The sequence below is a fragment of the Rhyacophila brunnea genome, unplaced genomic scaffold (assembly GCF_057557595.1).
Source record: "Rhyacophila brunnea isolate RB1 unplaced genomic scaffold, BYU_Rbru_1.0 scaffold_11, whole genome shotgun sequence".
Lineage (NCBI taxonomy): Eukaryota > Metazoa > Arthropoda > Insecta > Trichoptera > Rhyacophilidae > Rhyacophila > Rhyacophila brunnea.
The window spans coordinates 40,635,939-40,662,083 of record NW_028232763.1 but is presented as its reverse complement, the minus strand read 5'-3'; the positions used below and the strand labels follow the sequence as shown (position 1 = coordinate 40,662,083).

The 26,145-nt window shown below is 33.3% G+C and overlaps 1 protein-coding gene and 1 long non-coding RNA gene across 3 annotated transcripts; one reads left to right on the top strand and one right to left on the bottom strand.

Moving 5' to 3' along the window:
- Positions 1–4,979: 4,979 nt before the first annotated feature.
- LOC147078711 (uncharacterized) lies at positions 4,980–7,879 on the bottom strand. Its single transcript, XR_015072206.1, has 3 exons — positions 7,815–7,879; positions 7,231–7,422; positions 4,980–5,585 (listed from the first exon to the last, which is right to left on the bottom strand). It is a non-coding gene; the product is annotated as an uncharacterized LOC147078711 (long non-coding RNA).
- Positions 7,880–12,443: 4,564 nt separating this feature from the next.
- Tbcc (Tubulin-binding cofactor C) lies at positions 12,444–21,324 on the top strand. Of its 2 annotated transcripts, XM_085960382.1 has the most exons (3): positions 12,444–12,643; positions 12,726–12,979; positions 19,881–21,324. In XM_085960382.1, the coding sequence occupies exon 3, from the start codon at positions 20,017–20,019 to the stop codon at positions 21,007–21,009; it is 993 nt and encodes a 330-aa protein (XP_085816508.1). In that variant the 5' UTR covers positions 12,444–12,643; positions 12,726–12,979; positions 19,881–20,016; the 3' UTR covers positions 21,010–21,324. The 2 variants fall into 2 exon arrangements, with proteins under 2 accessions (XP_085816508.1, XP_085816509.1); XM_085960383.1 differs by lacking the exons at positions 12,444–12,643; positions 12,726–12,979 and adding an exon at positions 15,257–15,405 and having other exon boundaries at positions 19,852–21,324.
- Positions 21,325–26,145: the final 4,821 nt, after the last annotated feature.

Sequence of the window (26,145 nt, the reverse complement as noted above, 5' to 3'; positions counted from 1 at the left end):
TTATTATTTAACTAAGCGTATTTAATTTGCTACGTGACCTGTAGCTCTTTTATAATCACAAATTATTGTTGAATGTTCCGAAAATGAGTTTATGTGCCGAAACAGCTGTCAAGGTAAATGACTCAGTTAAAGTAGAATTAACAAAAATAACTATATTTCAACACCATTATAATCCATCTACCATATAAACACCATTTCAAGTAATAAAGAAATAAAAAGTCACCTAATTAAGGGGGAAGGTGTTCCATGTCAGCTATTTTATGGTATTTTCGGAGGTTAAGCCTGAATCTTACGAAAGATTTATAGAAAAACTATTTATATAATTATGAAGCTTATTCATCGGCAAATATTTATGTTAAACATTTGATAACTGCATAAAGTATTTTTATGACGTAAAATAATATTCTTTGGAACCTTGAAATGTAATAATGGAGAACGAAGCCATATTTTTGTGACATTAATGGACTGTGTTGATAACCGTTTTTTCCACTAAATATTATGTCAAACCATGTATTATAGATAGTTTTAATGTTATCAAACATAATGCAGTAAAATATATTCAGTGTAATTATAATATTTGCAGTTTCTGTTGGCTCTAAATCTAACGGAATCGACTGGATATTTTGTTATTAAAATATGCGATAATTATATACATTCCAAATAATCTAAAGCTACGTATCAGAAGGGTTATCATTAATCATTGAAGAAATGATGAAATATCTTGTAAATTATAAATTTATAATACTAAATAAATACCTTTTAAAAACAACCATTTCACGAAATATTTGACCAACTTGAAGGTATGTTAGATCCGCCAGCAATTTGGCGAAAGATGTATGGAATTTGTAGCTGGTATTATTTTCAGTTTATATGACCAAAAAAATACGCCAACCTACGAGTATTGTACAAAAATATGTTTATAAAAGTGAATGCTACAAATTGAGCACAAAAATAGGTAAAACAAACATAAATTCGAACAAATTAATCAAAAGGAAAACATATTTTGACATTTGAGGACAAAACAAAAAAACATCTGAAGAAATTTGTACTTTCGTAAATTCTACGTAATGTCATACTAAATCATACATCGTAATTTTTAACACTGTTGCAACCATTTGTGCCTAATATTGCAACATAGCAATTAGTTTTCTGTCCCTTTCTATAACTATCTCCCTCTATATTCAAAATAATTATTATGATGAAGTATGTATTTTTTAAAATGTGATAGATTTTATTTCAGTGAAATATAGCGGATCGTCCAGTATTGCCATATCTACTAAAATATTATTGGATTGATATTTTAGTAAATAAGAGAATGAAGTTTTTCACCAGTACTATTAGTTTTACTATTTTTTATTTAATAAATAATACACATGAGGTTTTACGAATTTCACATTTGTTATTAAACATACTTACATAATTTAGAACACCCCAAACACATCGCGAAGTAAAAATATCTATATTTTTTACTTAGCCAAAATTATGAATCAACCTGGGTTAGGTACCTACTGATATTTATATTACAGAAAATTTAACTTTTACTAAATTATGAATTTGCGAGATTATAATAATACAGATGATTTTAAAGAATACTTTCATCAAATAACATAATAATGGATGCCTGTACTTACATAATATTTTCCAATGTAATTTTTTTTTTTAAAAATAACTTTAATTTCGAAACTTTAGCCTGGCAATACTATGAACGTCATTTATTTCAGCGGGAATGCGAAATTTTCATCCTCGGTTTTTGACATAGGTACCTAACAGTATTATCACAATTATTATTTTATATCGATTGTACTTACAAAAAATGCCACGAACTCACTATCCGATGGCTGGAAGTTCCAAAAAAAGACGTAGGAGAAAAGATGGAAATACTAATACATTAAAAACACAAAGGTTTGAAATTATTATTTTATAATTTGACATAATCATACATAGTTGAAAAAACCACATTTCACAGAAAATTTTGGTTCACAATATTTTTTTATCTTGCAAAAAGAAGTTTTGCGTATTACTTATTAATACACACAATTAAGTATAATGATCATTTGTACTTATATTTTTTTTATATTATGTTTGTGCCATGTCTTATTCGACATTAGTGTGTCTGTGACAAAAATAATTATAATCTGGTACAATAATTAATACCAGCTATACATTTTGTTTTCTGTTAACTATCTAACCATCTACTAAACTAATATTTTTGAATGTATTATAGTATTGATATATTGCCGAAGACTATGCCTGAGCATGGAAATCCTCAAAGCATACTACCTGAACCAGAATTTCATCCCACATTTGAACACGAACACGAAGAATTTATTATAGAAAATAAAATTGAAGATTCAAGCCCTAAATTCCGTGTAGAAGGCCGTAGAATTATAGACTTTTCATATTTTTTCCAACAACTTCAATTAATTAGCCACCATGATTCTCCATTTAATTGTAATTTATCACATTTAGAAATTTTTGGGGAAAATCGGGAAAACTTTAGTAGTACATTTTTTATCCAATGTAAACTTTGTGGTAAAAAATTAAAATTATATACCACTGAAATGAACGAAAACAAAATGAATCTCTGTGACGCATTTGTATCCAGTATAATCAGTATCGGCAGTGGATTTTCAAATCTGGAAGAAATGTGTTCTGCAATTGATGTACCATCGATTACAGCAAGAACATACAGAAAGAGTCAACAGAAGGTGTACGAGTGGTTTGAAGAAACCAAAAATAAGAGTATGGAAAACGCTGCGAAAGAAGAGCGACAACTTGCAATCGAAAATGGTGACGTCGATTCTTCTGGTATTCCCATGATATCAGTTGTTGCAGACGGCTGTTGGTCAAAACGTTCATACAGATGCAATTATTCCGCAGCATCTGGTGCTGCCACGATCATTGGTCAAAGAACCGGGAAGATTTTGTACATGTCAGTGAAAAATAAATATTGCGATTTGTGCGCTAAAGCTAAAAATATCCCTGCTCAACAACATAAATGCTTCTTAAATTACACCGGTCCGTCAGCTGGAATGGAATCTACAGCAATATTAGAAGGCTTTAAAGAATCTATTAATACACATGGATTGATTTATTCAAAATTGATTGCTGATGGAGATTCCAGCACATACAAAAAAATTCTTGATTGTCACCCTTATCCGAATGTAACTGTCGAGAAAGTTGAATGTAAAAACCATTTAATTAGAAATTATTGTGGCAAAATAGATTTTGGATTGAAAAGATTGAAAAAAAGATATATCACTTTTATATGAATTGTCTACTGCCAGAAATAGTAGATCCCAGAACCAGTAGATCTATGAATATTAGAGAACCAGAAAGGCTAAATTTCTAAATTTTATTATACTTAATATATTTTCAACAAGTCTTTATTACATCACTATTTTATAGTTCATCAAGATATATCTAATTTACTAATATAGTTTACTGTTGCGAGACACCCAGAACAAGTGTAATTTTATGAAATTCAAAATAATATGTATACTTACATCTAAATAATGATACCTACAGATCTTGCTGGCGATTCCACTGTGCCATATTTTGTATAAGCATTCGTCTCTGCAGCCGTGGAGTTTGGTCCCGTGTAAAAAGTACATTTTGTTCTCAAGGTCAAAAACCAAATTGGTTGTGCCAATGGCTTATAACCATTCCTCATAAATGATTATAACTGATATCACCTCATAACTGATCAGTGCCACGCACGAGTTAACTCGCGGGATCTTTTAAACGTCATAACTTCTGAATGAACTGTTTGTGTATATTTTCTTAACAATATTTATCATTTTAGTGTGAAAATATTCACGTTAAACATGTTGATTTGGTAAATTTTCACAAATATATATCATTCTATTCTTATTTCATGTTTTTTAAGGGATTCATTTTATTCCAAAAATAGCTGACCTACAAGTACCCACCTAGTAAAAATTGGATTTGGATTGGATAGAATTTCCTAGTAGAAATTCCAACTGAACAACATGACGCTTTCTATATTATTTACTGTTAGTTTTTAAATTGTATTGTATTGTATTTGAAATAAATAATGTATCAATTATACACATAGAAATCAATAGATATATAAAATAGATATCACAGTTTAAAAATCAGAAAGATCAATGCATATTACCATTGTTTATGTTACAATATAAAACAACATTTATCATTGAACGTAGGTACCAAGAAAAATAGACTTCATTAAAATGTGTCAATATAGTATATACCCGATATAATTATATAAATTATTATATTGTTAATTACTCTGTGGGGTCCATATATACTTCTTCAATTGTAATTTAATTTTACAGTATAATTATTTATGTTAAGTACTTGATTTACTTATTATATGTACAAATGTAATATACTTACCTACTTATTAGGATATATCTTGGTGAATTTTAAAATAAGAGGAAATTAAATGGAGCTTATCGTGTCTAAGTAGATGTCAGCCGTTGTTAAGTCTTATATAAATATTTATACATTATTAAATTGTTTTTCTGTTTTTTATTGATGTAAAGACATGGCATGTATTCAAAGTAATAACAAATTAGCTGTGTACTATTTATTTAAGGCCATGCATTAGTTGAGGCACGGTCTAAAAAGATCGTCGCTAGGCGATGCGCGGATTGCGGGTGGCGGGTGAAAATGACGCCTGTCAAACGAAATATTAATTGTCATATAAATCCAACATACGTCCATTTTATGTTCTGTTTATTGTTCTATTAGTAACAATAATAATATATTCATTGACATGTTTTCTTTTTAAAGTAAATGTGTAACGTTTTTAGTCATCTTTACACGATTTTAGAATTAATTGACCCGTCGCCATCACGCAGCAAAGTGACGTGTTCCTGGATCAATATTCTCTCAGTGAATGGCAGCGAGTCCAAAATTTCGTCGCCCGTACAGTTGAAAATTATTTGGCGTTTCACTGATGCGTCACCTTAACTTATATTAAAACCCCAAGATTGATTTCGTCTTGCGACATATTTTATTCTTCTAAGTTTTACTATGACATTGTAATATGAACCATGGATATAGTATAGTACTTAAAAAAATCAAAACTGGTAATATATTATTTCAATATTTAATTGTCAATTTTCATTTGAAGTCAGCATTTAATTACTGGTATAACACATAATTATTAACTGTTATCTACAACTTCAGATGGACAAATTAATTGATATATCATATTATCAGTTTTCATTTCCTTTCAACAATGTATTCATTCTAGCAGTTATTTTGAATATCTTACTAGTTTTTATGTCATGGCACCTTACAAAGGCTCCGAGCAACCGTATACTGAGCTTCGAGAACAGATGTTTACGACGGATACTGGGTGTGCGGTAATTTTAGAAGTAACGGGAGATAAAAGAACGCACCAAATAGCCTCCCATCACGCTGAGAGTGAATACGCAACTTTGTACCTGGCCCGGCCACGTGCTGCGGGTGCCTGAAGAGAATCCCAATCTGGTTTGCCTGTTCTTCAAGCCAACCGGATTCCGGCGTTCTGGATGGCCGCTAAACACTATCTATATAGCATATCTGGCAGAGTTACGGGCTGCTAGTATGACCTGGAACGATGCAAAAAAACTAAAGTGACAGAGATTCTTGGAGGCGCCGCATTGTATCCATATGCTGCAACTAAGATGCGGATATAGCCGAAGAGAAGAAGTAATATACAGCATCTAGAAAACTTAAAGCCTTTGAAATGTGTGTGTATAGATACATGCACCTTTCATTGGTGTTGGAAAGACAATTTTTCTAATATCAAAGTGATATTGAGGCTGAAAAAGACAAGACTTGGAGAGTAAGCTCTACCAAATGACATACCTAATATGATACAAGTAACTGATATGCATAATTGAGGCGCCGAGTGCCAAAGGAGCTTAAGCGCCAACTTTACGATTTTTGACATTTGAATGTAGGTTTTTTCTATAAATCGATATGTATCATGCCACAAAGTCTTATCGCTCAAATAATTATAGATATTTTACAATAGAGATTTATTTTATGTGGCATAATTGTTTTGGTCGTTATGTCGACACGCCACAGAAGCTTATCCGCCAATATTCTATGGAGAGCGCGAGACCAAAACAGCTGTCAGATTTGTTTTATTGAATATAGTTCTCAACAGTGAAAAAAACTAAAAATGAGCTCAAGAAGGATTAGAAAAATAGTTTCGATGTGTGTTAAACCTGTAAACGAGGAAAATCATGGTAAGTTTAACATGTTTTATCTGTTTTTCTTTCACATACGCTGTTGTTTAAAATATTTTAGATTACTTTTGAAATATGGTTATTAACTTCATTTTAGTAATTATGTCCACTAAACCTTAACTTCCATAAAGGAAAATAACTCTTATTTCTAATTTCTTCTTATTTTATATCTAATTACGAAAGATATACACTAAAAAAAGTATTTAAAAAATCACCCGAATCCTCGAGAAAAAATGATGGTGTTAAATTTGAATAATGATTTTGTTATTTTGGCCAGTTTGGAGTAACGATTTGATTTAGTATTATTAATAATATTGGGTATATAGACGGTTATTACAAAAAAACCATCCAAAAGCTTTGAAATCATTGCTGTAATGGCAAAAATGTATTTAATATTATAAGGCAAATTTTATGCCAAACAAACTCATGTAACAATCATAACAAATTTGACCATTTTTTCAGTGTTTATTTGGCATAATAAAATTTGTTTATATCAAAATGTTTCTTTATTGCTATTCAAACCCTTACATTAAAACATTTTTTTTAAATGATTTATTTTTTTAAATTAATGCCATTATTTGAGTTTGAAAATGTTAATGCCACAGAAACTTATGCAACAAAAAAAAGTATCAAGTGCCACCTTTTTTCATTTTTCTATATGCCAAAGGGGCTCAAACACCATTTTTTTTGGAATCCAATAGATATTTTTCATTAAATGTTATTGCAAATAATACTTTGATTTTTTTAAATTTGCTTTGCTTAGAAAATAATTGTCCATTTCAACATTCGAGTTTAAAATTAAAAAAATAAATTCACTGAAAACTTGTCGGCCATTTTGTAGCACTTTTGTTAAATGGCGCTTGAGCTCCTTTGGCGCTCGGCGCCTCAATTATATTATATTTTATATTACGAATCAAAATAGCAACTTTTATATCATTATCGATAATAAATTTAGTGCAAAAATGTTTTATTTTTTAAACATTAGTCACTTTATATTTACCTTGTGTAATTGTACTATTAAATCTATAAAATGGGTGTATATGCTTGATGGTCGACGTCATAAATCACGCCATGTTCGAATCGTACGCCGAAAGTTGGATTTATTTCATTATTAATTAAAAGATTTATTTCATTCCATCTTATTCATATGAAACCGTCGACAAGCAAAGATCTCGGTAGACATTTTCTCCATCTGCAAAAAACATAACATAGGAACTGTTAATAGTGTGATTTTTAATCTTTTATAGTTGGCGACTGTTTGAAGAGTGGTAATTAAAACGCATTAGTGATAATACAAAGCATCAAAAAAGATTGATTAACTAAAATAAAGTAATCAGGTAGGTAACATGTTTAATAACAACTAGAACGCCTTAGATTATATCAAACAAATATATATGAAATCACAGGTTTTATATAATTCTGGAATGAATGTAACTAACCTCAAAAAAAGGATTGTATTACGTCGGAATTATGAAACATTGAAAGTATGTATAGACTAAGAAAACAATAAATAAACACTTGAATAATATATGCAAAACACACAGAATACTACGATAGTAATAAATAACATAATATTGTACTTACAGATAGTGTTTCTTATTCCTGATATAAAACACAATTGTTTTAGGTACCTTGCAATTTGCAAACATAATATTTGGCAGCAGAGATTTTTATATTAGTCTATGGCCAAAAATACGGATTTATTTGGCCGGCTAAAAAAAAGATTTTAATATAGCAAGAACATTTTAAATATGCGACAAATAAATAAAAGTATATATAATATAGTTGTTAAAAAAATCTGTGTACATTATAAAATATATTTAATATTATAAATACATATATTTTTTAAATTTATGTTATAATTTGTAAACGACGAAGCACGTCAGCTAATACGCATAGTAAATGTTTAAACTTCGGTAATCAAATTCGAATGTGACAGAAAGAGAAAGAATAACTTTTTAATCATATTAGCATGCGTAAAAGAGATGTAACATAATATCACTTTCACTTTAAAAATCATACCTAGTATTCAATGTCATAGTTCAACTTTAAATGAAAAAACAGAAACTCTAGGTAAGCATGTGTGCCCAGAAAAAATATACTATCTATATACCCACTTAATTTTCATTTAAAGTTGTAAAACGCCCGGTTACTAAATAGAGGAAGGACAGAGTCTTCTGGCACGACCGAATCACATTGGAACGGTGTTATTGTCATTTGACAGTAACAATACTGACACCTAAATGAGTCGCCTGCACTGCCAGAATCATCTGAACCCTGTCTACCTATCTATATACAATTTATTGTTATTTTTTTTCATATTTGTCCATTTTATTACAATATCGTGTTACTTTTAAAGCTCATTGTAATTCTAATAATTTTATAAATATTTTTCTTGTATTCTGTGCAAAAATGATTATTAAAACTTTCTTAACCTAAACCAAGTATTTTTTATTGAATGATCCTGCAAAAATATTCAAGTACAGTTAAGTGACATATTTTGTTTCGGTGTATAAGCCATAAATAAATATACATAAATTATATTTAATATATACATGTATACTGTATGTATAGCCACGGTTGGTCTTGCACTTGTTGCTGTAGCTATGCGATCTGGTGTGGTCCATTATCCAAAAACACTCAATCACATCCCTGGTCAAACAGCGGGCAGCCGTGTAGTGAGTCTGGCTGGCCTATGGTGGCACTAGAATGATTTCAATATACACAGTCTGTTAATTTGAATATGTTTTCGACTGAAAGTTGTAAAAATATTAGAAATCAGGATTTAAATAATTAAAAAACTGTTTCATTAAATATCATATTCATACCTATGCAAAATTTTGATTCTTTTGAAGTACCTATACAAAATACGGATGAATATAAACCAAACAAAAATATTTGTTACTGGTACTGCCATAGTAAAGTAAAGTTTAACATACTTCCCTAATAAAACAAAATTCCCAATTCTTGTCGTTCTGTAGATGTTTCATTTCAGTTTTTACCAACGATCCACTAAATATGAATTGGTCATAAACACTCAATGGAAATCTGGCACTCACTGCCAGAATGTCCATGTCAGATACCTGCATAAAAATAAATGTCATGTTATGATATTATACGTAATGAATATGAATGTATCAGAAACAACATAGATTTTATTACGAATTTCACATTTACAGAAAATTTTCTGCGCTCATTTTTGAAAGTCTCCAAGTATGACGGGTATATTCGTACATGGGTGCAGTTAATGCACCCAATGATTTTCGGGAAACCTGCCCTTTCTTGAAGTCTGAAATTGAAAAATATTTTTACCGACACAAAATAATATTCCCGTTAAATTCTTATTGAGTAGGTAATTTACTTGTTGTGTCTATGCGCAGTTACATGACATGTACATTGTAATATTGTATAAATTGATCAGAGGGTATCAACACAACACTAAAGACTGTCAGCGCTGTATGGCGACTGTATGTAAGTATTACTAAGCACTGCTATTATAGCATCGGACACGTTTCCTATGCATCTGCTTACTGATGCCTGGCTCATTGCGCAGAAGACTTGGCCTACCCGTTTTTGGTACGCTCCCTCTGCGTAGAAACGCAAAATAGTCAAAACCTACAATTCAAATAACGGAGACATGTTATTTCAATAGCATATTACCTTCAAATCCTGTTAACCCTTCATGGTAAATGCTTATTTATAATATGTGCAGTTATGAAACTGAGTAAATCTATCTTACCTATGAGCCATGGCAATCTTGCCCTGTCATAAAGTAAGGTTATATTAAATGTCGATGTAATTTGTCGCACGCCATCTCATTATATCTTCAGCGTGTAATAAGTATTCAGAAGACGTGTACATTTTGTCAACACACAACTGTCACTTTGACATTCGTATATGTATTTAGTCTATGGCTGCATCCAATGCTGCCACCTTGTTTCAGATAATTAAAATACACTTTACGCAAAGTGGGTAAAAGTTGTAGCAATTCTGAAAGCGCTATAGTGTACGTGTATTTTTTATATTTAATTCATAAAAATTATAGAATAATTGGCGTAAAATATTAATAATATTTACAATTTTAAATCTGGCGCGTAAATAAAATTATTTAGTCTATGGCTGCGTCGCTGAAGCCCATATTCCATTGGCAGATTGCGTCTGGCCCGATCGTCTGCCACAACTGTCAAACTCTATTCTCTATGGTTTTCAAGGATCGTGAGCGATCGGGTCGAAAGTGGAAAATTTTCTATTAAGGCCATATTCCATTGGCAGACGCACAGACCCAACCCGATCCAACGATCGACGCCAATCGTCGTCGCTAGCTATTTGCAATTACACGCAACGATTCAATCTCGTTGGTCCTTGATTTGATTGGTTAAAATAATACTAGTGTTGCTATTATTAAAAATATAGGTTGAGTGAAAACTAGATATTTCTTAGATTGGTGGCTACACTGAACGCATTCCCGCGCAATTTTACGTCAACAAAACTGAGCTGTCAGCTGTCAAACCTAGCGAGCATCAATCTGTTAAAATTTATGCGGCCGTTTGACATTTATAGAAAGTTTGTATACTTATTGTTAATTTACATCATGAATAACTGGGCGAGCTTGAATCTCCAAAACCAATTGAGTAATTCGAATATCGAAATCGAATAATCCAAAGACTAATTTATTGTAGCAAGTATGGCTATATTTCAACTCGCCGTAAACGAAAACACTGGGTCAAAAGTTGGCTAACTGAAGAACAGCGTGATCGCCATTGAATATGGAGGATTTTTTTACGTTCCACACTATATCTTTGGCGTGTATTTATTCGACGAGGACTGTGTCCTCGGTGATACTCCATATATATTTTTTAAGTTTTCGTCATCTTGTAGTTGTTCAGTTGAAATTGACCAGTAGAATGAAATGAACGACCGTTTGCATGACTCAGGCGCATATTCGGCTATTTTCGTACGCTTTCGGCAATCTTCGCTTGATAATGAAAGGATCGCACGACGGATAAAGCCCATATTCCATTGGCAGATTGCGTCTGGCCCGATCGTCTGCCACAACTGTCAAACTCTATTCTCTATGGTTTTCAAGGATCGTGAGCGATCGGGTCGAAAGTGGAAAATTTTCTATTATCCGTCGTGCGATCCTTTCATTATCAAGCGAAGATTGCCGAAAGCGTACGAAAATAGCCGAATATGCGCCTGAGTCATGCAAACGGTCGTTCATTTCATTCTACTGGTCAATTTCAACTGAACAACTACAAGATGACGAAAACTTAAAAAATATATATGGAGTATCACCGAGGACACAGTCCTCGTCGAATAAATACACGCCAAAGATATAGTGTGGAACGTAAAAAAATCCTCCATATTCAATGGCGATCACGCTGTTCTTCAGTTAGCCAACTTTTGACCCAGTGTTTTCGTTTACGGCGAGTTGAAATATAGCCATACTTGCTACAATAAATTAGTCTTTGGATTATTCGATTTCGATATTCGAATTACTCAATTGGTTTTGGAGATTCAAGCTCGCCCAGTTATTCATGATGTAAATTAACAATAAGTATACAAACTTTCTATAAATGTCAAACGGCCGCATAAATTTTAACAGATTGATGCTCGCTAGGTTTGACAGCTGACAGCTCAGTTTTGTTGACGTAAAATTGCGCGGGAATGCGTTCAGTGTAGCCACCAATCTAAGAAATATCTAGTTTTCACTCAACCTATATTTTTAATAATAGCAACACTAGTATTATTTTAACCAATCAAATCAAGGACCAACGAGATTGAATCGTTGCGTGTAATTGCAAATAGCTAGCGACGACGATTGGCGTCGATCGTTGGATCGGGTTGGGTCTGTGCGTCTGCCAATGGAATATGGCCTTGACGCTTTGGTGTGGGGCCAAACGCGAAATTCGCATCAAATCCAAGCGGTAGCGACAGCGATAGCGAGGGCGTTGCGAATTCGCTGCGAATATTCGCTTTGGTTTGGGGCGCTTTAAGGTAGGCTAAAAAATACGCTGCCATCCGTTTACCATACCTATACCTAGTACATTTTAATAATTTCGTAAATTCGCTTGTAAAAAAATGAGAATAAAAGTCTCGACCGTCAATCTTATTTTTGGGAATTTTTTACTAAACAAAAAAAGTTAGGTAGGTATCCCAGTTAATATGACTCGTCGTAATTTTATTTTGTTCATATTTTACTGGTAACATTTTCTACAAATTAAAACATGGTGGTCTGACATCATAATGTCGCGAGTGATTTTTGTAAATACATATTATTATGTTATATAAAACCCCAAAGCCGGCTCGATTCTGGAAGTTTACTCCTACAGCGCTTAGAGTATTCTTATTTATCGAAGGAGCAGTATTGATAGCTTCTTACGGAGTTTATCGCAGTCTCAATCACAATAGGGGTTAGTCTGCAATTTAAATAGACAAGTTCCTAAAAAATGATAATATTGCACCACTTTCTGACGCAGTTATTTTTTCTTACAGATAACAGGTTTTATGCCTACAAAAATTGCTCGACCGTTCTGAATTCGTTTTATGCCTTCGGAGAGTTTATGAGCGAAGATTATAAAGCCAGGGAAGCTGATTTAGCGCAGTGGAAAATTGAAGGAAAATTGTAAGAAAAGACATCTGACCTAATGTCACGAGCACTATTACTTACAGCTTCCTTGGTATTCGGTACAGGAGTCTCTTACATTCTTGTCAAGGTGGTAGCTCCAAATGAAGAGGAATATTTAAAGGTATTAACTGAATTTTAAGATCTGCCCTACGCTATGACATTTTTAATTTTGAAGTATAGTTTCTGATAATACTCACTATCAATACGCTATTGTCTATAATAATAAGATTCCCATCATAATCTTGACAATATGATGGATTAATTATTTATTAAATCACTAAGTACATACAACCTCTTGTCAATTAAGACATTTTTGTTTCAAAATGTGATATATCTACTATGATTACTTGTAATCTGCAATTGTATTCACTAACATGTTATTTAACTATATTTTAATAGTATTGAATTGTATTTCACCCATAATATTTTTATGATTACAATTAATTTGTGATTTTGTACACAGGTGTGTTGTGTATGACTAATTATTTTCAATGTCATTTACACACAAGTCATAAGTAGCCTATTACTGCTATCTCTGAACATTGTACACTGTGGGTCAACTTTTTGTAAGAACCAACAAGAACTTTGACAGGATTATAATATTCAACTGAACTTTAGGCAGGGTTTAATTGAATTTAAAAAATTAACCAACACCATCTGTAATTTGTATTCATAGTTTAATGAAAACAAATAAGTATATCTGACAAAATTTAGTTTCCACTATTTATCTCAGATCTCCACAGCCTACATTCACCCTTCGCCACTGAGACATCGTCCCTGTATATTCAATACCTCCTATGTGGTGATTTTGACAAAAATGAAGTATTGATACCACATGATGCACATTTTTTCTCTATCATCTGTATTATATTTACATGTAAATTGTACGTATAACATTTCACCGTAGCACAGTAGTTCACCGTGAGCTTTGTTATTGGAAAGAGATGACTGTATACTATACGGTATAATAGCACCGAGATGAAAAATTATGCGTTGTTCTGTATTTCTAATTTAATTACATAAGTATGTACCTATTTTCTACCGTCTTTCCCTTGTATTTAGGTAGTTTTTATTACATATTTTATTAGTGTTTTAGGTACTAGTGGGTTTACAGTAGGCCAGGCGGGAACCGAACCAATTTTCATAGTTGATTTTGGCAAAATTCATCAATTCAAGAATGAAAACCTAACTTAACCTAACAAATAATCCAGTATATCAGCTATTTTCAAAATTTTTTTGTCAGCTGTAAACCGACATAACCGTGTTTTATTTAGACATGAATTTTATCTCAGTACTATACGACCCAAAGAGGTTGGACGGTCTATAATATACGACCATATTATATTTCTGATGCAACATTTCACGGTGAAGTGTGATACGGCGAACTCCATACGTACAGACGTACAGAAAAACCGAATAAAAAATTCAATTCAATCCAATTAAAATCTATTTTAAATCAATATTATTTGAGAGCATCCAAAATCATGCACCGTAATTAATCCTATATGAGAGTCCGCTGCAATAGGTCAGTATTAAAAAAATCTTATGTGAACACGGCATGTTCACATGATTCAACGTATTCAACATTCTACATATAGAATTAATCCTATGTGATAAAAACATGGAAAAATTTACTCTTTCGCTATTAAATAATACAAATATTAAATAATACATATTATAAAAAAAAATATGATTATCCAATTTTAATTTATGATTAGAATCTACAAAAAATATTAAAATATATACAGTCGAACTTGGTTATTACGGTCATGGAAATAGCGAGATCTCGGATGAAATGAGGAAATACTAAGTAGTTAAGTGTCTAAGTACCAAATTGGTGTTTTCGCCGACAACATTAAAAATGTATCCACTCATAATATGGTTGAAATTGTATGTAAAAAATCCAAGTTTTGTCAAGTCAGTAGGTACCTACCAGCGTTCATTACAATAAACAACTTTTTTTATAGTTTATGAATGCCGTGTTTATTTCGGGGATTTTTACCATGGTTTTCAGATTTTTTATGTTCTATGCTTAAATAGAACTTTCCGCGAAAAATGTTATATAACGATATAACGAGTAATGCATATAACGAGCAAATTCATTCGGTCCCATCTTCCTCGTAGTAACCAAGTTCGACTGTATATCATTTACGACTATTTTTTAAAACAGTTTCTTTTGATTATCTCAGAATATGACTCAAACCACATAGGAGGTAATTAATATGCAGGGACGACATATTACCTAAACTCTCTTATAATGTTCGCTTGTCTATGCTCGCTTGTCTATGCTCTTGTCAATGATTAGGTTGGTTCTCATGACACAAGGACTCGTGTGTAGGTGTGCCCATTAATGTTAATTGTTAATGTGAGTAATCTCCACTTCTCCTTTTGCATGTAGACGTCCCCGGGTGTACACACAGGCCTCTCCCATTTTCCTCCACCCTGTCTGGTCCTGGGCTTTCCGCATCCAGCTCAGTCCGGCGGCTCTTCCGATTACCATCCATCCACTTTACTATAATTTTTGGGTAAAACTGTCAATCTACGAGGGTGGGTCAATAATTCCTTAGAAAAAAGCATTAAAACAGTTTTTATTTTTGTATTTTTTTTTTATTTCTCAACATAATCTCCTTGGAGCTCAATACACTTGGTTAGACGTTTCTCAACTTTTTTTAAACCGTCAGAAAAATAAGTTTTCGGAAGGTCCTCAAAATAAGCATTTGTCCGATCGATGACTTCTTCATTTGAAAAAAAAACGTTGTCCACTTAGCCATTTTTTTAAGTTTGGGAAAAGGAAAAAGTCACTGGGGGCTAAATCTGGCGAATACGGTGGGTGGTCGACCAATTCGAACTTCAATTCTTCAATTTTAGCCATTGATCGTAAACATGTGTGAACACGGGCATTGTCCTGATGAAAGAGGATTTTTTTCCTGTTTAAATGAGGCCGTTTTTCTTCAATTTCGTTTTTTAGCTGGTCCAATAAAAATGCATAATAATCCCCTGTTATTGTTTTTCCTTTTTCCAAATAGTCAACGAAAATAATTCCACGTGCATCCCAAAATACAGTAGCCATAACCTTACCAGCTGATTTTACGGTTTTCGCCTTCTTTGGACATGGTTCGCCTTTCGCAATCCACTGCTTTGACTGTTCTTTCGTCTCGGGAGTATAGTGGTGTATCCATGTTTCATCTACAGTCACAAAGCGACGAAAAAATTCATCCGGATTGCGTTGCATGAGCGACAACAGGGCTTTAGAGGCCACCACCCTATTGCGTTTATTGTCGACTGTGAGCAAACGCGGCACCCATCTTGCAGAAACTTTTTTCATGCCCAATTTGTCATGTAAAATAGAAATGACACTACCTTTTGAGATCCCTGTAACCTCAATTATCTCACTCAACTTTAATTTTCGGTCACTTAACACCATATCGTGGATTTTATTGATCATTTCTGGTGTAGTCACCTCTACAGGACGTCCTGAGCGTGGTTCATCCTTTGTTGATGTACGACCACGTTTAAATTCATTTAACCAGTTATAAATAGTTGCAAGTGAAGGAGCAGATATGCCGTGAACTAAATCCAACTCATTTTTTATTTCCTTTGCTGTTAACCCTTTTATATTGAAATGTTTAATAACAGCTCTAAACTCAATTTTCTCCATTTTTGTAAACAAGCAAATTTTTTTTTAAATGTACGAAAATAAAAAACAACAACCCAACCAATCTGATTGAAACTTCGCAGCGTACTGAATCGGTAGTGCCGCTGCATGAAAACAAACCGCTTACAGTACTAGTCGCGCCACCTGTCGACTTTTCTAAGGACTTATTGACCCACCCTCGTACAAACCTGGGACCAGAGTCTATGACTTGGGTTTTAATCACAGGTTACTTAGCATCCTATTATTGACGAAAACCAAAGATGTGGAAAGAAACCTTTATAGATGGAGCCTAAACATATGAAATTGAAGCAATAAAAGAACTCCTGGTGTGCTAATTTGGTTAGTTAGATGTCACTGCATTGCAGGTTTACTGTGAGATTTATATACTGATTTGCTGGATGTATGAAATAACAATCCGTAATGTCTTGATTACACATAACGTGTACAGTGGCGAGACAGCAAAATGTCTCTAGGCCGAGAGAGTGTTTATACGTATTTTTCTCTTTTCGACTTTTGTGGCAAGTCAGTTCACTTTCGATCAAAGCAAGCTAGTTTTGTGTACCGAAACATGGATCGTAAAACGTACATTAAAAATATACTAAGCTCCTCGTACCACTCCTGATAGAAGAATTGAATGAATTATTGCGCGAAGAAGATAAACGTCTTTGGGCAAGAGAATGGATTTTAAGGTGACAAGATTGTGGTGCAACATACTCTTTTTAGTGAATTGGAGTTAGAAGACCCTGATGAATTTAGAGTGCTCCTGAGAATGGATGTAGAACGTTAAATTGTTAAAAAAATATTACTCCAATGATACAAAGAGAAGATACTGTCATAAGGGAAGCTATGCCTGGAAAGATTAAACTACAAGCAGCTTTAAGCTATTTGGCATGTTGAAACGAGTGGCGAGTACGCACCGAGTGTGTGTTTAAACATGCCGAGCGGGCTAGCGAGTCAGTGCCGGTAGGGTGAGGGGTTGGGCACTCGATCTAGTAAATAGAAAACGTCTGAGTGACTGTCTTGCCATCCTACTAGGCCTAACGCTCGGTAATATGTTTATACCAACCGAGCATTCGGCCGAGAACACTGTCTTGCCACTGTTCTCGTTACGTGTAATCAAAGCATTATAATGAGTGGATAGGCACCTAACAAGACAATACTTCGGTATTGTTTTTTAGATGAACAACGTTGTAAAATTGTTTATGACTACGCGGATAAGTAAACAGCGTAAACACACCGAACATCAAACAGTGGCAGCCATTGCTCAAATTAGGAAATTGGAAATGCCAACTGAATTATGTTAATTTGCTGTGTAGTTTACACAACTTATCCATGCTTCATTCGTTCAGTATAATATGCTTTCAAATGTCTTAATGGAAAGAGTGTATAATATTCCTATATAGTCAAAATTCTTTGACGAATTTATTTTTAGTGTAGCGTCATGTACATGTACTTTGATGCTGTGTGGTGCGTGACGGTTCTGAATCAAGCTTTTACAAGCATAAACTCTGCACAAACAGTCACGCTTATCTTATAGGCAGAAGTTTATTATTTATTTTGTGGTCTATTGTTGTTATTAATATTGGTATATTACTTAACATTGTTCTGATAATTTATATGTTAGCGTAATATATTCAATTTTACATGTTTATTTATTTTTTATGTAATTATGTAATATCCAACAATGATTAATTAAACAGCTGATCAATATTTGGGTAGTTACTACAGCAGCATTGTATGGAAAAGCACGCATGAACAATTGAAAAACCAGCTGATTTTTAAATTTGTGTTCTGTCATAGATTTCTGATCGATCGTGTTTGGCCAAGAGCGCTATGTCATCATAATGTTGCGTTTCCGATAATTAAATCAACTGACTGACCTTATGTGGGTCATTGCCCGAATACATTACGATCACATCACGTTCTGTAACGTGCGGTAACGGTAAACTCGCGCTACGGGAAAAAAGTATGCCATGTAATTTTTTCTTGGTATTTAAAATGTTATCAAAGTAATGCTCCCATCCCGTAGCACATTTTGAACCAAATACGAATATTGTCAGCAAAACCTGCCGAAATGGCCAGAACATTAATGTCACCTCACGTGTATCACGCTACATCACTAACCACACGAACATGAATGTTTTTTTATTTTCTACAAGTTGACACATTTTAGATTCATGTCAAAACCATGTACTGTTCGGATTTAATATATTGACATATACGTCATGACGCTGTTTGTGATTTAAGTATTATGGCACGCGCTTTTTGCATGCTGGCGATATTGCAACAGTTTTAGTTTTAGACTTGATACTACTTGATAGACTTTTATGTCTTGATATAGAAGTCGAAATCTAGTTCTTTGTTTTTAGTGGTTTGCTCTATGGATTTTTTATTACATTATTATTTATGACTGTATTAGTTTGTTGTTTACGTATATTATTTATGGTCTGGTGGTTGGATTCTGTTCAAAATATTATCTATGAATGCAACATTGCAAGTATTGCAAGTAATAATTTGACGTACGGACATTAAAACTGTTAAAATTAATTGAATTTACTATGAATTATGAATAATAATTCAAAGTATCAAATGTAAGCATTGTTCTTACCTTACGTATCGAATTAATTTTTTCGTTATGTTCAAAGTTTCATCTCCAGATAAAACAGATAAAATTAAAGATTGAAAATGTCGTCTTTGGTTTGCGTAAATTGACTGCGTTTATCTACCCAGCAAGAATTGATGGATATTTTATTTTTTACTTTTATTTTACTTACAAAAAAAAAATCGGCCACCGTGGGTGGGGTTGAAAATATACTGCGGAATTACCAAATCATAGATTAATTTTGTCAGCGTGACAGCATATGAGCGCACGTGATGTGATGGTAATGTGTTCACCCCATAATGTGTGTATCACGATATGACCAAAATCATACTGTGCGCTGAACTTATTTCTCCTATAGAAAAACGGTTCATACTGCTATCGGCTGTATACAATCGTCCAATTAATTAATTAATTATTTGTGAGCGCTTAAGCTAATTGACATTTTTGTGTTTTTAGGTATTTACAATTGTCTTGTACAGTGACACCACAATGAGTGCATATTGTTTCCTGGGCATTACTAATTTGTATAATATATTGTCTATGGTCACTATTGCCAAAAGTTTTTATATCACTCCTGTCATATCGGTTTGTCTCATTTGACCCCAGTACCGCTATTTTTTGTTACCCCATACAAACTATCAAAGTTTATTCTTGATGTGATATAGTTATACTATATTTTTATGTCCAGTATGTTTGTTATGCCACATTGATTTAATATTGTCTATTAAAAATTTAGTATTTAATGAATAATTTTTAATATTTCAGAAATATCCTGAGCTGAAATTACGGATTGATGAGAGTAATAAAAGACAACTAGCAATACTAAAACATCTGGAAGCTTCCGTTGAGAAAGACCTTTTAGTCGAGACTGCAAATAAATAAAACAAAAATAAAACCCGAAATGGAGGAAAAATCGTATGTTGTAGACAAATTGTACAAACGGGACGCAAAAAGAGTAGAGTTGCTCCAACAACAACATAAATTAAAGGATGAAATTAATGCTTCAAATGAACAACTAGACTATTTTCATTCAGTATTCAAGGAAAAGTTTGATAACATCGATTATGCTCTGTCTAAAGCAGGATCATTGCAAAAGTGTGAACTGTCGTCTCATTTTGATAACATCAAAACAGATCTCAGAGATTTACAAAAGTATGTTGCGGCCTCTAGTCTTTTTCTGAAAGATTTCAACATGAGAAAGTCTCAAGCCAGCATTCAAAACTTGCAGTTTAGAAGCACGGAATTAGAGAGTGTGTATTTTCCAAAGAAGAAATTCGGATTCAATAAAAAGACATTTAAAAAACAAAACAACGGATTGGATGACATTTCGAAAGATTCCATCGATAGTAATATGCAACTGGCCAATAAAAACAATTGGGGTATGGTAACATGTGGGTTTACAAATAGGAAAAACGAAAGGCTCTCTCTTGACCAAGAAAATGTTTCCAAGAAAGACGTCTCATTAAGTTTCCTCACAGGCTGCGTCGTGATTATTAAGGGAAACCCTGCTACGTTGCATTTGGATAATCTCTCTAACTGCATCATACTCGGTGGACCTGTTTCAACTTCGGTATTTGTAGACAAATGCACCGATTGTAAAATGGTTCTAGCGTGTCAACAGTTACGTTTCCATACGTCTACGCATTGCGATGTTTATTTGCATGTCACCAGCAAAGCCATTATAGAAGATTGCAATGAAATTAATGTAGCACCTTACAACTTGAAATATGACGGATTGGATAAAGATTTTGCTATGTCTTCTTTAGATTTGAACGTTAACAACTGGAATAAATTAGACGACTTCAATTGGCTGGCGAGTGATATGTCGTCACCTAACTGGCAAATATTGGATGAGGCTCGGAGAACTTCTTCGTGGGATATTTACATGAATTAAATATTTTTCAGCTTTGTATTATAATATCAGCATTTAAGCTTTAAGCTATGCTATAACATTCAAACGACTAAACATCTGCACAATTGCTTTTAAACCACTTAATATGATAATACAAAACGTTATTTATATAATGTTCCTAATGTTTATTATTACGGAAGTATTAAAACATCTATAACAATTTATTGTACTAATTCGCAAAATTTTTAGTAATAAAAAGAATAATTTTGTGAAGTGTGATTTTCATTTTCCTAGCCCTGTTTATTTAAAATTGAAGGTTTGAAAGTCTGTAGGGTGTAAGTGCCAAAAATGTGAAACAGATATAACAAAAAAAAGAATAAAACCATAAATAATATGAATACGTGTATTAATTAAGGCTCTAAGTACCAAAAAGTAGTATTGCCTGTAGATACAAAATACCGAGTCATTGCAGTAAAATTTCATGAAGCAGACCTTTTGAAAAATGTGGTTTTACAGTGTGAAGCAATCACGGCAGCTTCTATAATTTTAGGTATTAGGAAGTCGCAAGTGTCAACACACCATCGTCAGCCATTTTATATTGAATGAAGTTGACCACTGTAGTGCTATTTACACCATTATAAATAAAACAGGCCAATGGACTTACAACGTCAACAGGTTTAAATATTTTGCTGTATTTTTTTGACTTGCTTGAGGCACTTAGACCATAGCTGAAGTTATTGGCGTTAGTATGTAGAACACTTTTCTATAAAAATGTCAGTTTTTTTGTTTTTGGTACTTAGAGCCTTAATTAATACACGTATTCATATATGAAAACTTACATTTTTGTTTTTACGTTACAGAAGTACATAATTCTAAAGATAAAATGAACAAAGAAAGATTAAAATATTTAAACATGGACACTATTGCAACGTTTTATGTAGAGAGGTATGTAGGGGCACCCCTCCCATATTTCAATGTATTTGTGTGACAAAAATGATAAAGTTGGGAACATAGACCCTTCAGAATATCTAGCTTGGCATATAGATTGTATTGAAGTAAAAAACTGGTTATAGATTATTTTGGCACTTAAACCCTATAGATTTTCAGCTCTCAATTGATAACCTACAGTGAAACCATGATTTCTTCTGATTCTTGAAGTTTTTGAAGGGAGGTAGGAAAAATTATGTTAATAAGAATGAAAAATTTCAGCAACAAACACAATTACACCGAACTGAAAAAAAAAGTTTTTTCGGTTAGGTGCATGTTCAAACACATGATCTTACTCCTTACTTCAGTTATCGTTTGTCAACTTATGGTTACGGCCGTATGTTGTAGCTTAACCTCTGGGAGATGCCAATAGAAATGGCGTATTTCAAAAAAAACTACCTTATTCTTAGGTCAATAATTATTAAAACAATCATTATTCGTAGGATGTTTATCACATTTGAAAGGTCAAAGACATACTTATAATCAGTATCTTTAAATGTGGTAATCTTGCCCATTTTTTGAATAATAAAATGCCTAATTCTTGTCAAATTTGGGATCACAGAGATTATAAATATAATTTTTTATCGTAAATATTTCACTATAATAATGACAACATAAATTTTACTAATGGTTTTATAATTGCGTTTAAAAATTAATAAATCGATAAAATCTTAACACCACTGCACATGGACGTACTGAAATATGACTATATTCTAAAATCTAAAACAGACCGAGAGGTTTAAAAGAATACTATTTTATGTAATAAAAATACTTCATGCAGTTATCAAATGTTTAAAATAAAAATATAAAGGATAATAAAGCTTCAAAATTATAAAATAGATTATCTACAACATTTAAGGAATGTTCAGATTAATGCTTTGAAAATATCAAAAAAATCTCCATTTTGACCTAAATTGAAAATTAATTATTCGTGGTTATGGAAAATTGAGCATGACTAAAAGAGATATAGCTCACGGCAGTGAAAACCCGTGGCGGTAGGGAGACCATATGTTGCTTAGGGGCAGCATCACAGAACAGATTAATAAATAGAAATGTAAAAGCCATTGCCATGAATCAAAGTTCTGAAGCAGGGTAGTTTATGGCCTGACCGCCATAAAACATCAGTAAAAGATACTGTCGACTGTTCCCAAAGATTGAAAGCGCATTACATTAACGTGACAAACTAAAATACATATTATTAACTGTTGAAAATAGCATATTCTTTAACACGTGTTGAAGTTTATCCCATATTTTTCCACACTCACGATATGTAGTCTGTTATACCACAGCCAGTAGGGTAAGCCAGTTCCCATTCATTTTGTGTTCTCTTGGCAGCATAGTCTAAGAGGCGGCAATTTAAGGAAGACATGAAAATATAATATTAGTAATATAAATTTATTGTTTAAGGCGATGTCTTTACCTACCAGAGAGGCACATAGCGGAAAAATACGAAGCTTGGATTTTGACACATTACTTTGATAATTTACAATTTCAACTGTATTATAAATATGTATCTGAATATTGTATTAAAAAAAAAATATTTTTTATTAATTTAGTCAACGATAAACTTACAATTACTTATTGTTAAACATGTTATATAATGTTAATTTGTCAAAGGACCCCATCTTATTATTACATATATTTTATGGTCATAAGTATTTATTATTAAAATTTAGTTTATTAGTAAGTTTTCTTTTTATTTATATCAAATTGATACACCCCTGTTACAGGCGGGCTTCTCCCGGTGTAAAATAATCATTTAGTAGCTCAAGTCGAAACGTAACCCTGACCTCTAGAAACGGCTTCATAAAACATCTAATCTGATTCCTTGCTCAACCACGTAAGTATTTTTTAATCATAAGTAAAGGCCTTCGTCCGGTGTGTGAAAATCGCATATTGGGCGGAGGTGTAATTAAGATATATTTAATTTAAAAAGTATAAATGATGATGGATGAAAGCGATAATTTTAAGACTAAATATAAGTATTCAAATATAATAAATTTTGCCGGCAACGTTGAAGTCTTCGCGCGCCTGCGCCGAGGTGGTCCTCGTGATTCGTCAAATCGTAAGGATCACGCGATAAAATTTGGCCAATCACGAGAGTCCTTTTTGCTGAATGGCGTGGGTACGCGAAGTTTAAAAAAAGAAATAAATTAGTAAGCGTCCCCTTTCCGACATATACGGACCTGCGTAACTAATTGTAAAAACCTAAACATGTAAAGAAAGTGTAAAATATAAGGAATACCAAGTTACACGAGACAGACGTGGTTTTATTTAATTCCACCCTCAAATATATCGTACTTTTTTTGTGAATCCGGGGTTCGATGGACACCTGAGCTAGCCGCTGGAACCCCGGGGATCTCAAAATCTTATTACGTTTATCTTTGACTTAAAATAAAAAATATTTTTATTTTTAAATTTTTCAGATACATTCGAGAAAAAATGTTTTAAATCGCAAGCTTCGTATTTTTCCGCTAGGTGCCTCTGGTAGGTAGAGGATTCGCCTGAATTGATCTTAATGTCTGCGGATGTGTGTGAGATCTTTTAAGATTTCTACTACATTACTAAGATAAAATAATATAATGGAAATACAATTCGAGATTAAACTATAGTACGGGTGGCATTTTCAGTTTGAATAAGGGCGGCATTTAGCCTAGGGATGTCAACGGCTCATGGGTCCCTGAATCTGAAAAAAAACTCATTAAAAACCATATGAATCCGTAAAATACGTGTGAGGTTCTAGCCTAGCTAGATAGAAAATGAGAGTTCAGTTATTAGTCTAAGTACCTACCTAAGTATATTTCAATACGGTCAAATCGTTTTAAGAAATGTTCTCAGTAGAGCATGGCTGACACGGCTCTAGCTTGAGGGCCCTGGCTTAAAGGGGGCCCGGCCTGGCAAATTGACCAGCCAAGTGAGATAAAACACACATCACAAAATTGCACTAATAATAAAAAATGCCGACTGCGGGGCTATTTCACTTAAAACAAAATCAAAACATGTGGTTGTGTGATGCAATTTACGATGATTGTTTGTCAATATTCGATAACTCCATAATTCATGTGGACATTGTATTAGAAATATAAAAAAATTACCTAATTTTTACCTTGAACACTATTTGGAATACACAACTGTAGATAGTCACACTGCCTTCAACTTGAGTGATAGGTGGGGAGCCTCGCCAAAGATTCTAGCCTGGGGGCACGCTTCAGGATGTGGGGGCCATGCAGTAGAGATCTCTCTTCATGGCCTTTACCTCATTACTAAGGACTGAAATTACAGACGTTGCCAACAATCTCCTTCCATCAGTCATTATAATGTAATTCAGTCGCTTTCTTGATGATGCCGATCCATTTGAAAGGTGCATGCCATCGCGACCTTCTCTCTTAGACGCCACCTCACCCTTCTCCAGGCTCTCTGATTTTTCGCTGAGGATTTTCCTTGGTCAGGAAGAGGTAAAAACTTGATTTAGATTCTTGATGGGACGTAGGGACGTATGGAAAAAAATGGAAATGGTGTTGGACGGGTTTTTTAGCTTATGTAGTGAAACGTAAACTATTACCCTAATCTGGGTCACGGCTCAAAAAAATAAGAAACTGGTTTAGGGGAGATGATATTTTGAAATGGTTCGTTTGTCTCTAGTCTGGTACCTACAGGTCTGGTCATAAATAAGTACCCACTTACATGGCCCCCAAAAGGGGGGGGGGGGGCTGGCAGGGCCCTAGCCTGGGGGTCTGGGCTCAGGAAGGCCCGGCGAGGCGAGTCGATCAGATAAGTGAGATAAACACACATCGCAAATTTGCTTCACTAGTAAAAAAAGTCGCTATTTTCCTTCAATAATATTATTATTTAAAATTATGTGCTTGTATGATACAATTATTAATTGTGTATCAATAGTCGACAACAGTTCCATAATCAAAATGTTTTAAAATATACAAAAAAACACTAAATATAGGTACACATTAATTTTATCGCGTACACCATTTGGAAAACGCTACTATAGAGCGTCACACTGCCTTTATTCTTAGCGATAGGTAGGGGGGAGGGCGCCAAAGATCCTAGCCTGGGGCTCGCTTCAGAATGTGGGGCCATGCCCACTTCCCACCAACTTGCATTCTCTATAAATTTAATACTATTTTTTAATTTGGCTCACAACTCATAAGTGTTTGTCAAGAAGGTACCCATTACAGA

What these genes read in the sequence shown, in the direction of transcription:
- Tbcc (XM_085960382.1), top strand. Translation starts at nt 20,017, where the DNA reads ATGGAGGAAAAATCGTATGTTGTAGACAAATTGTACAAACGGGACGCA.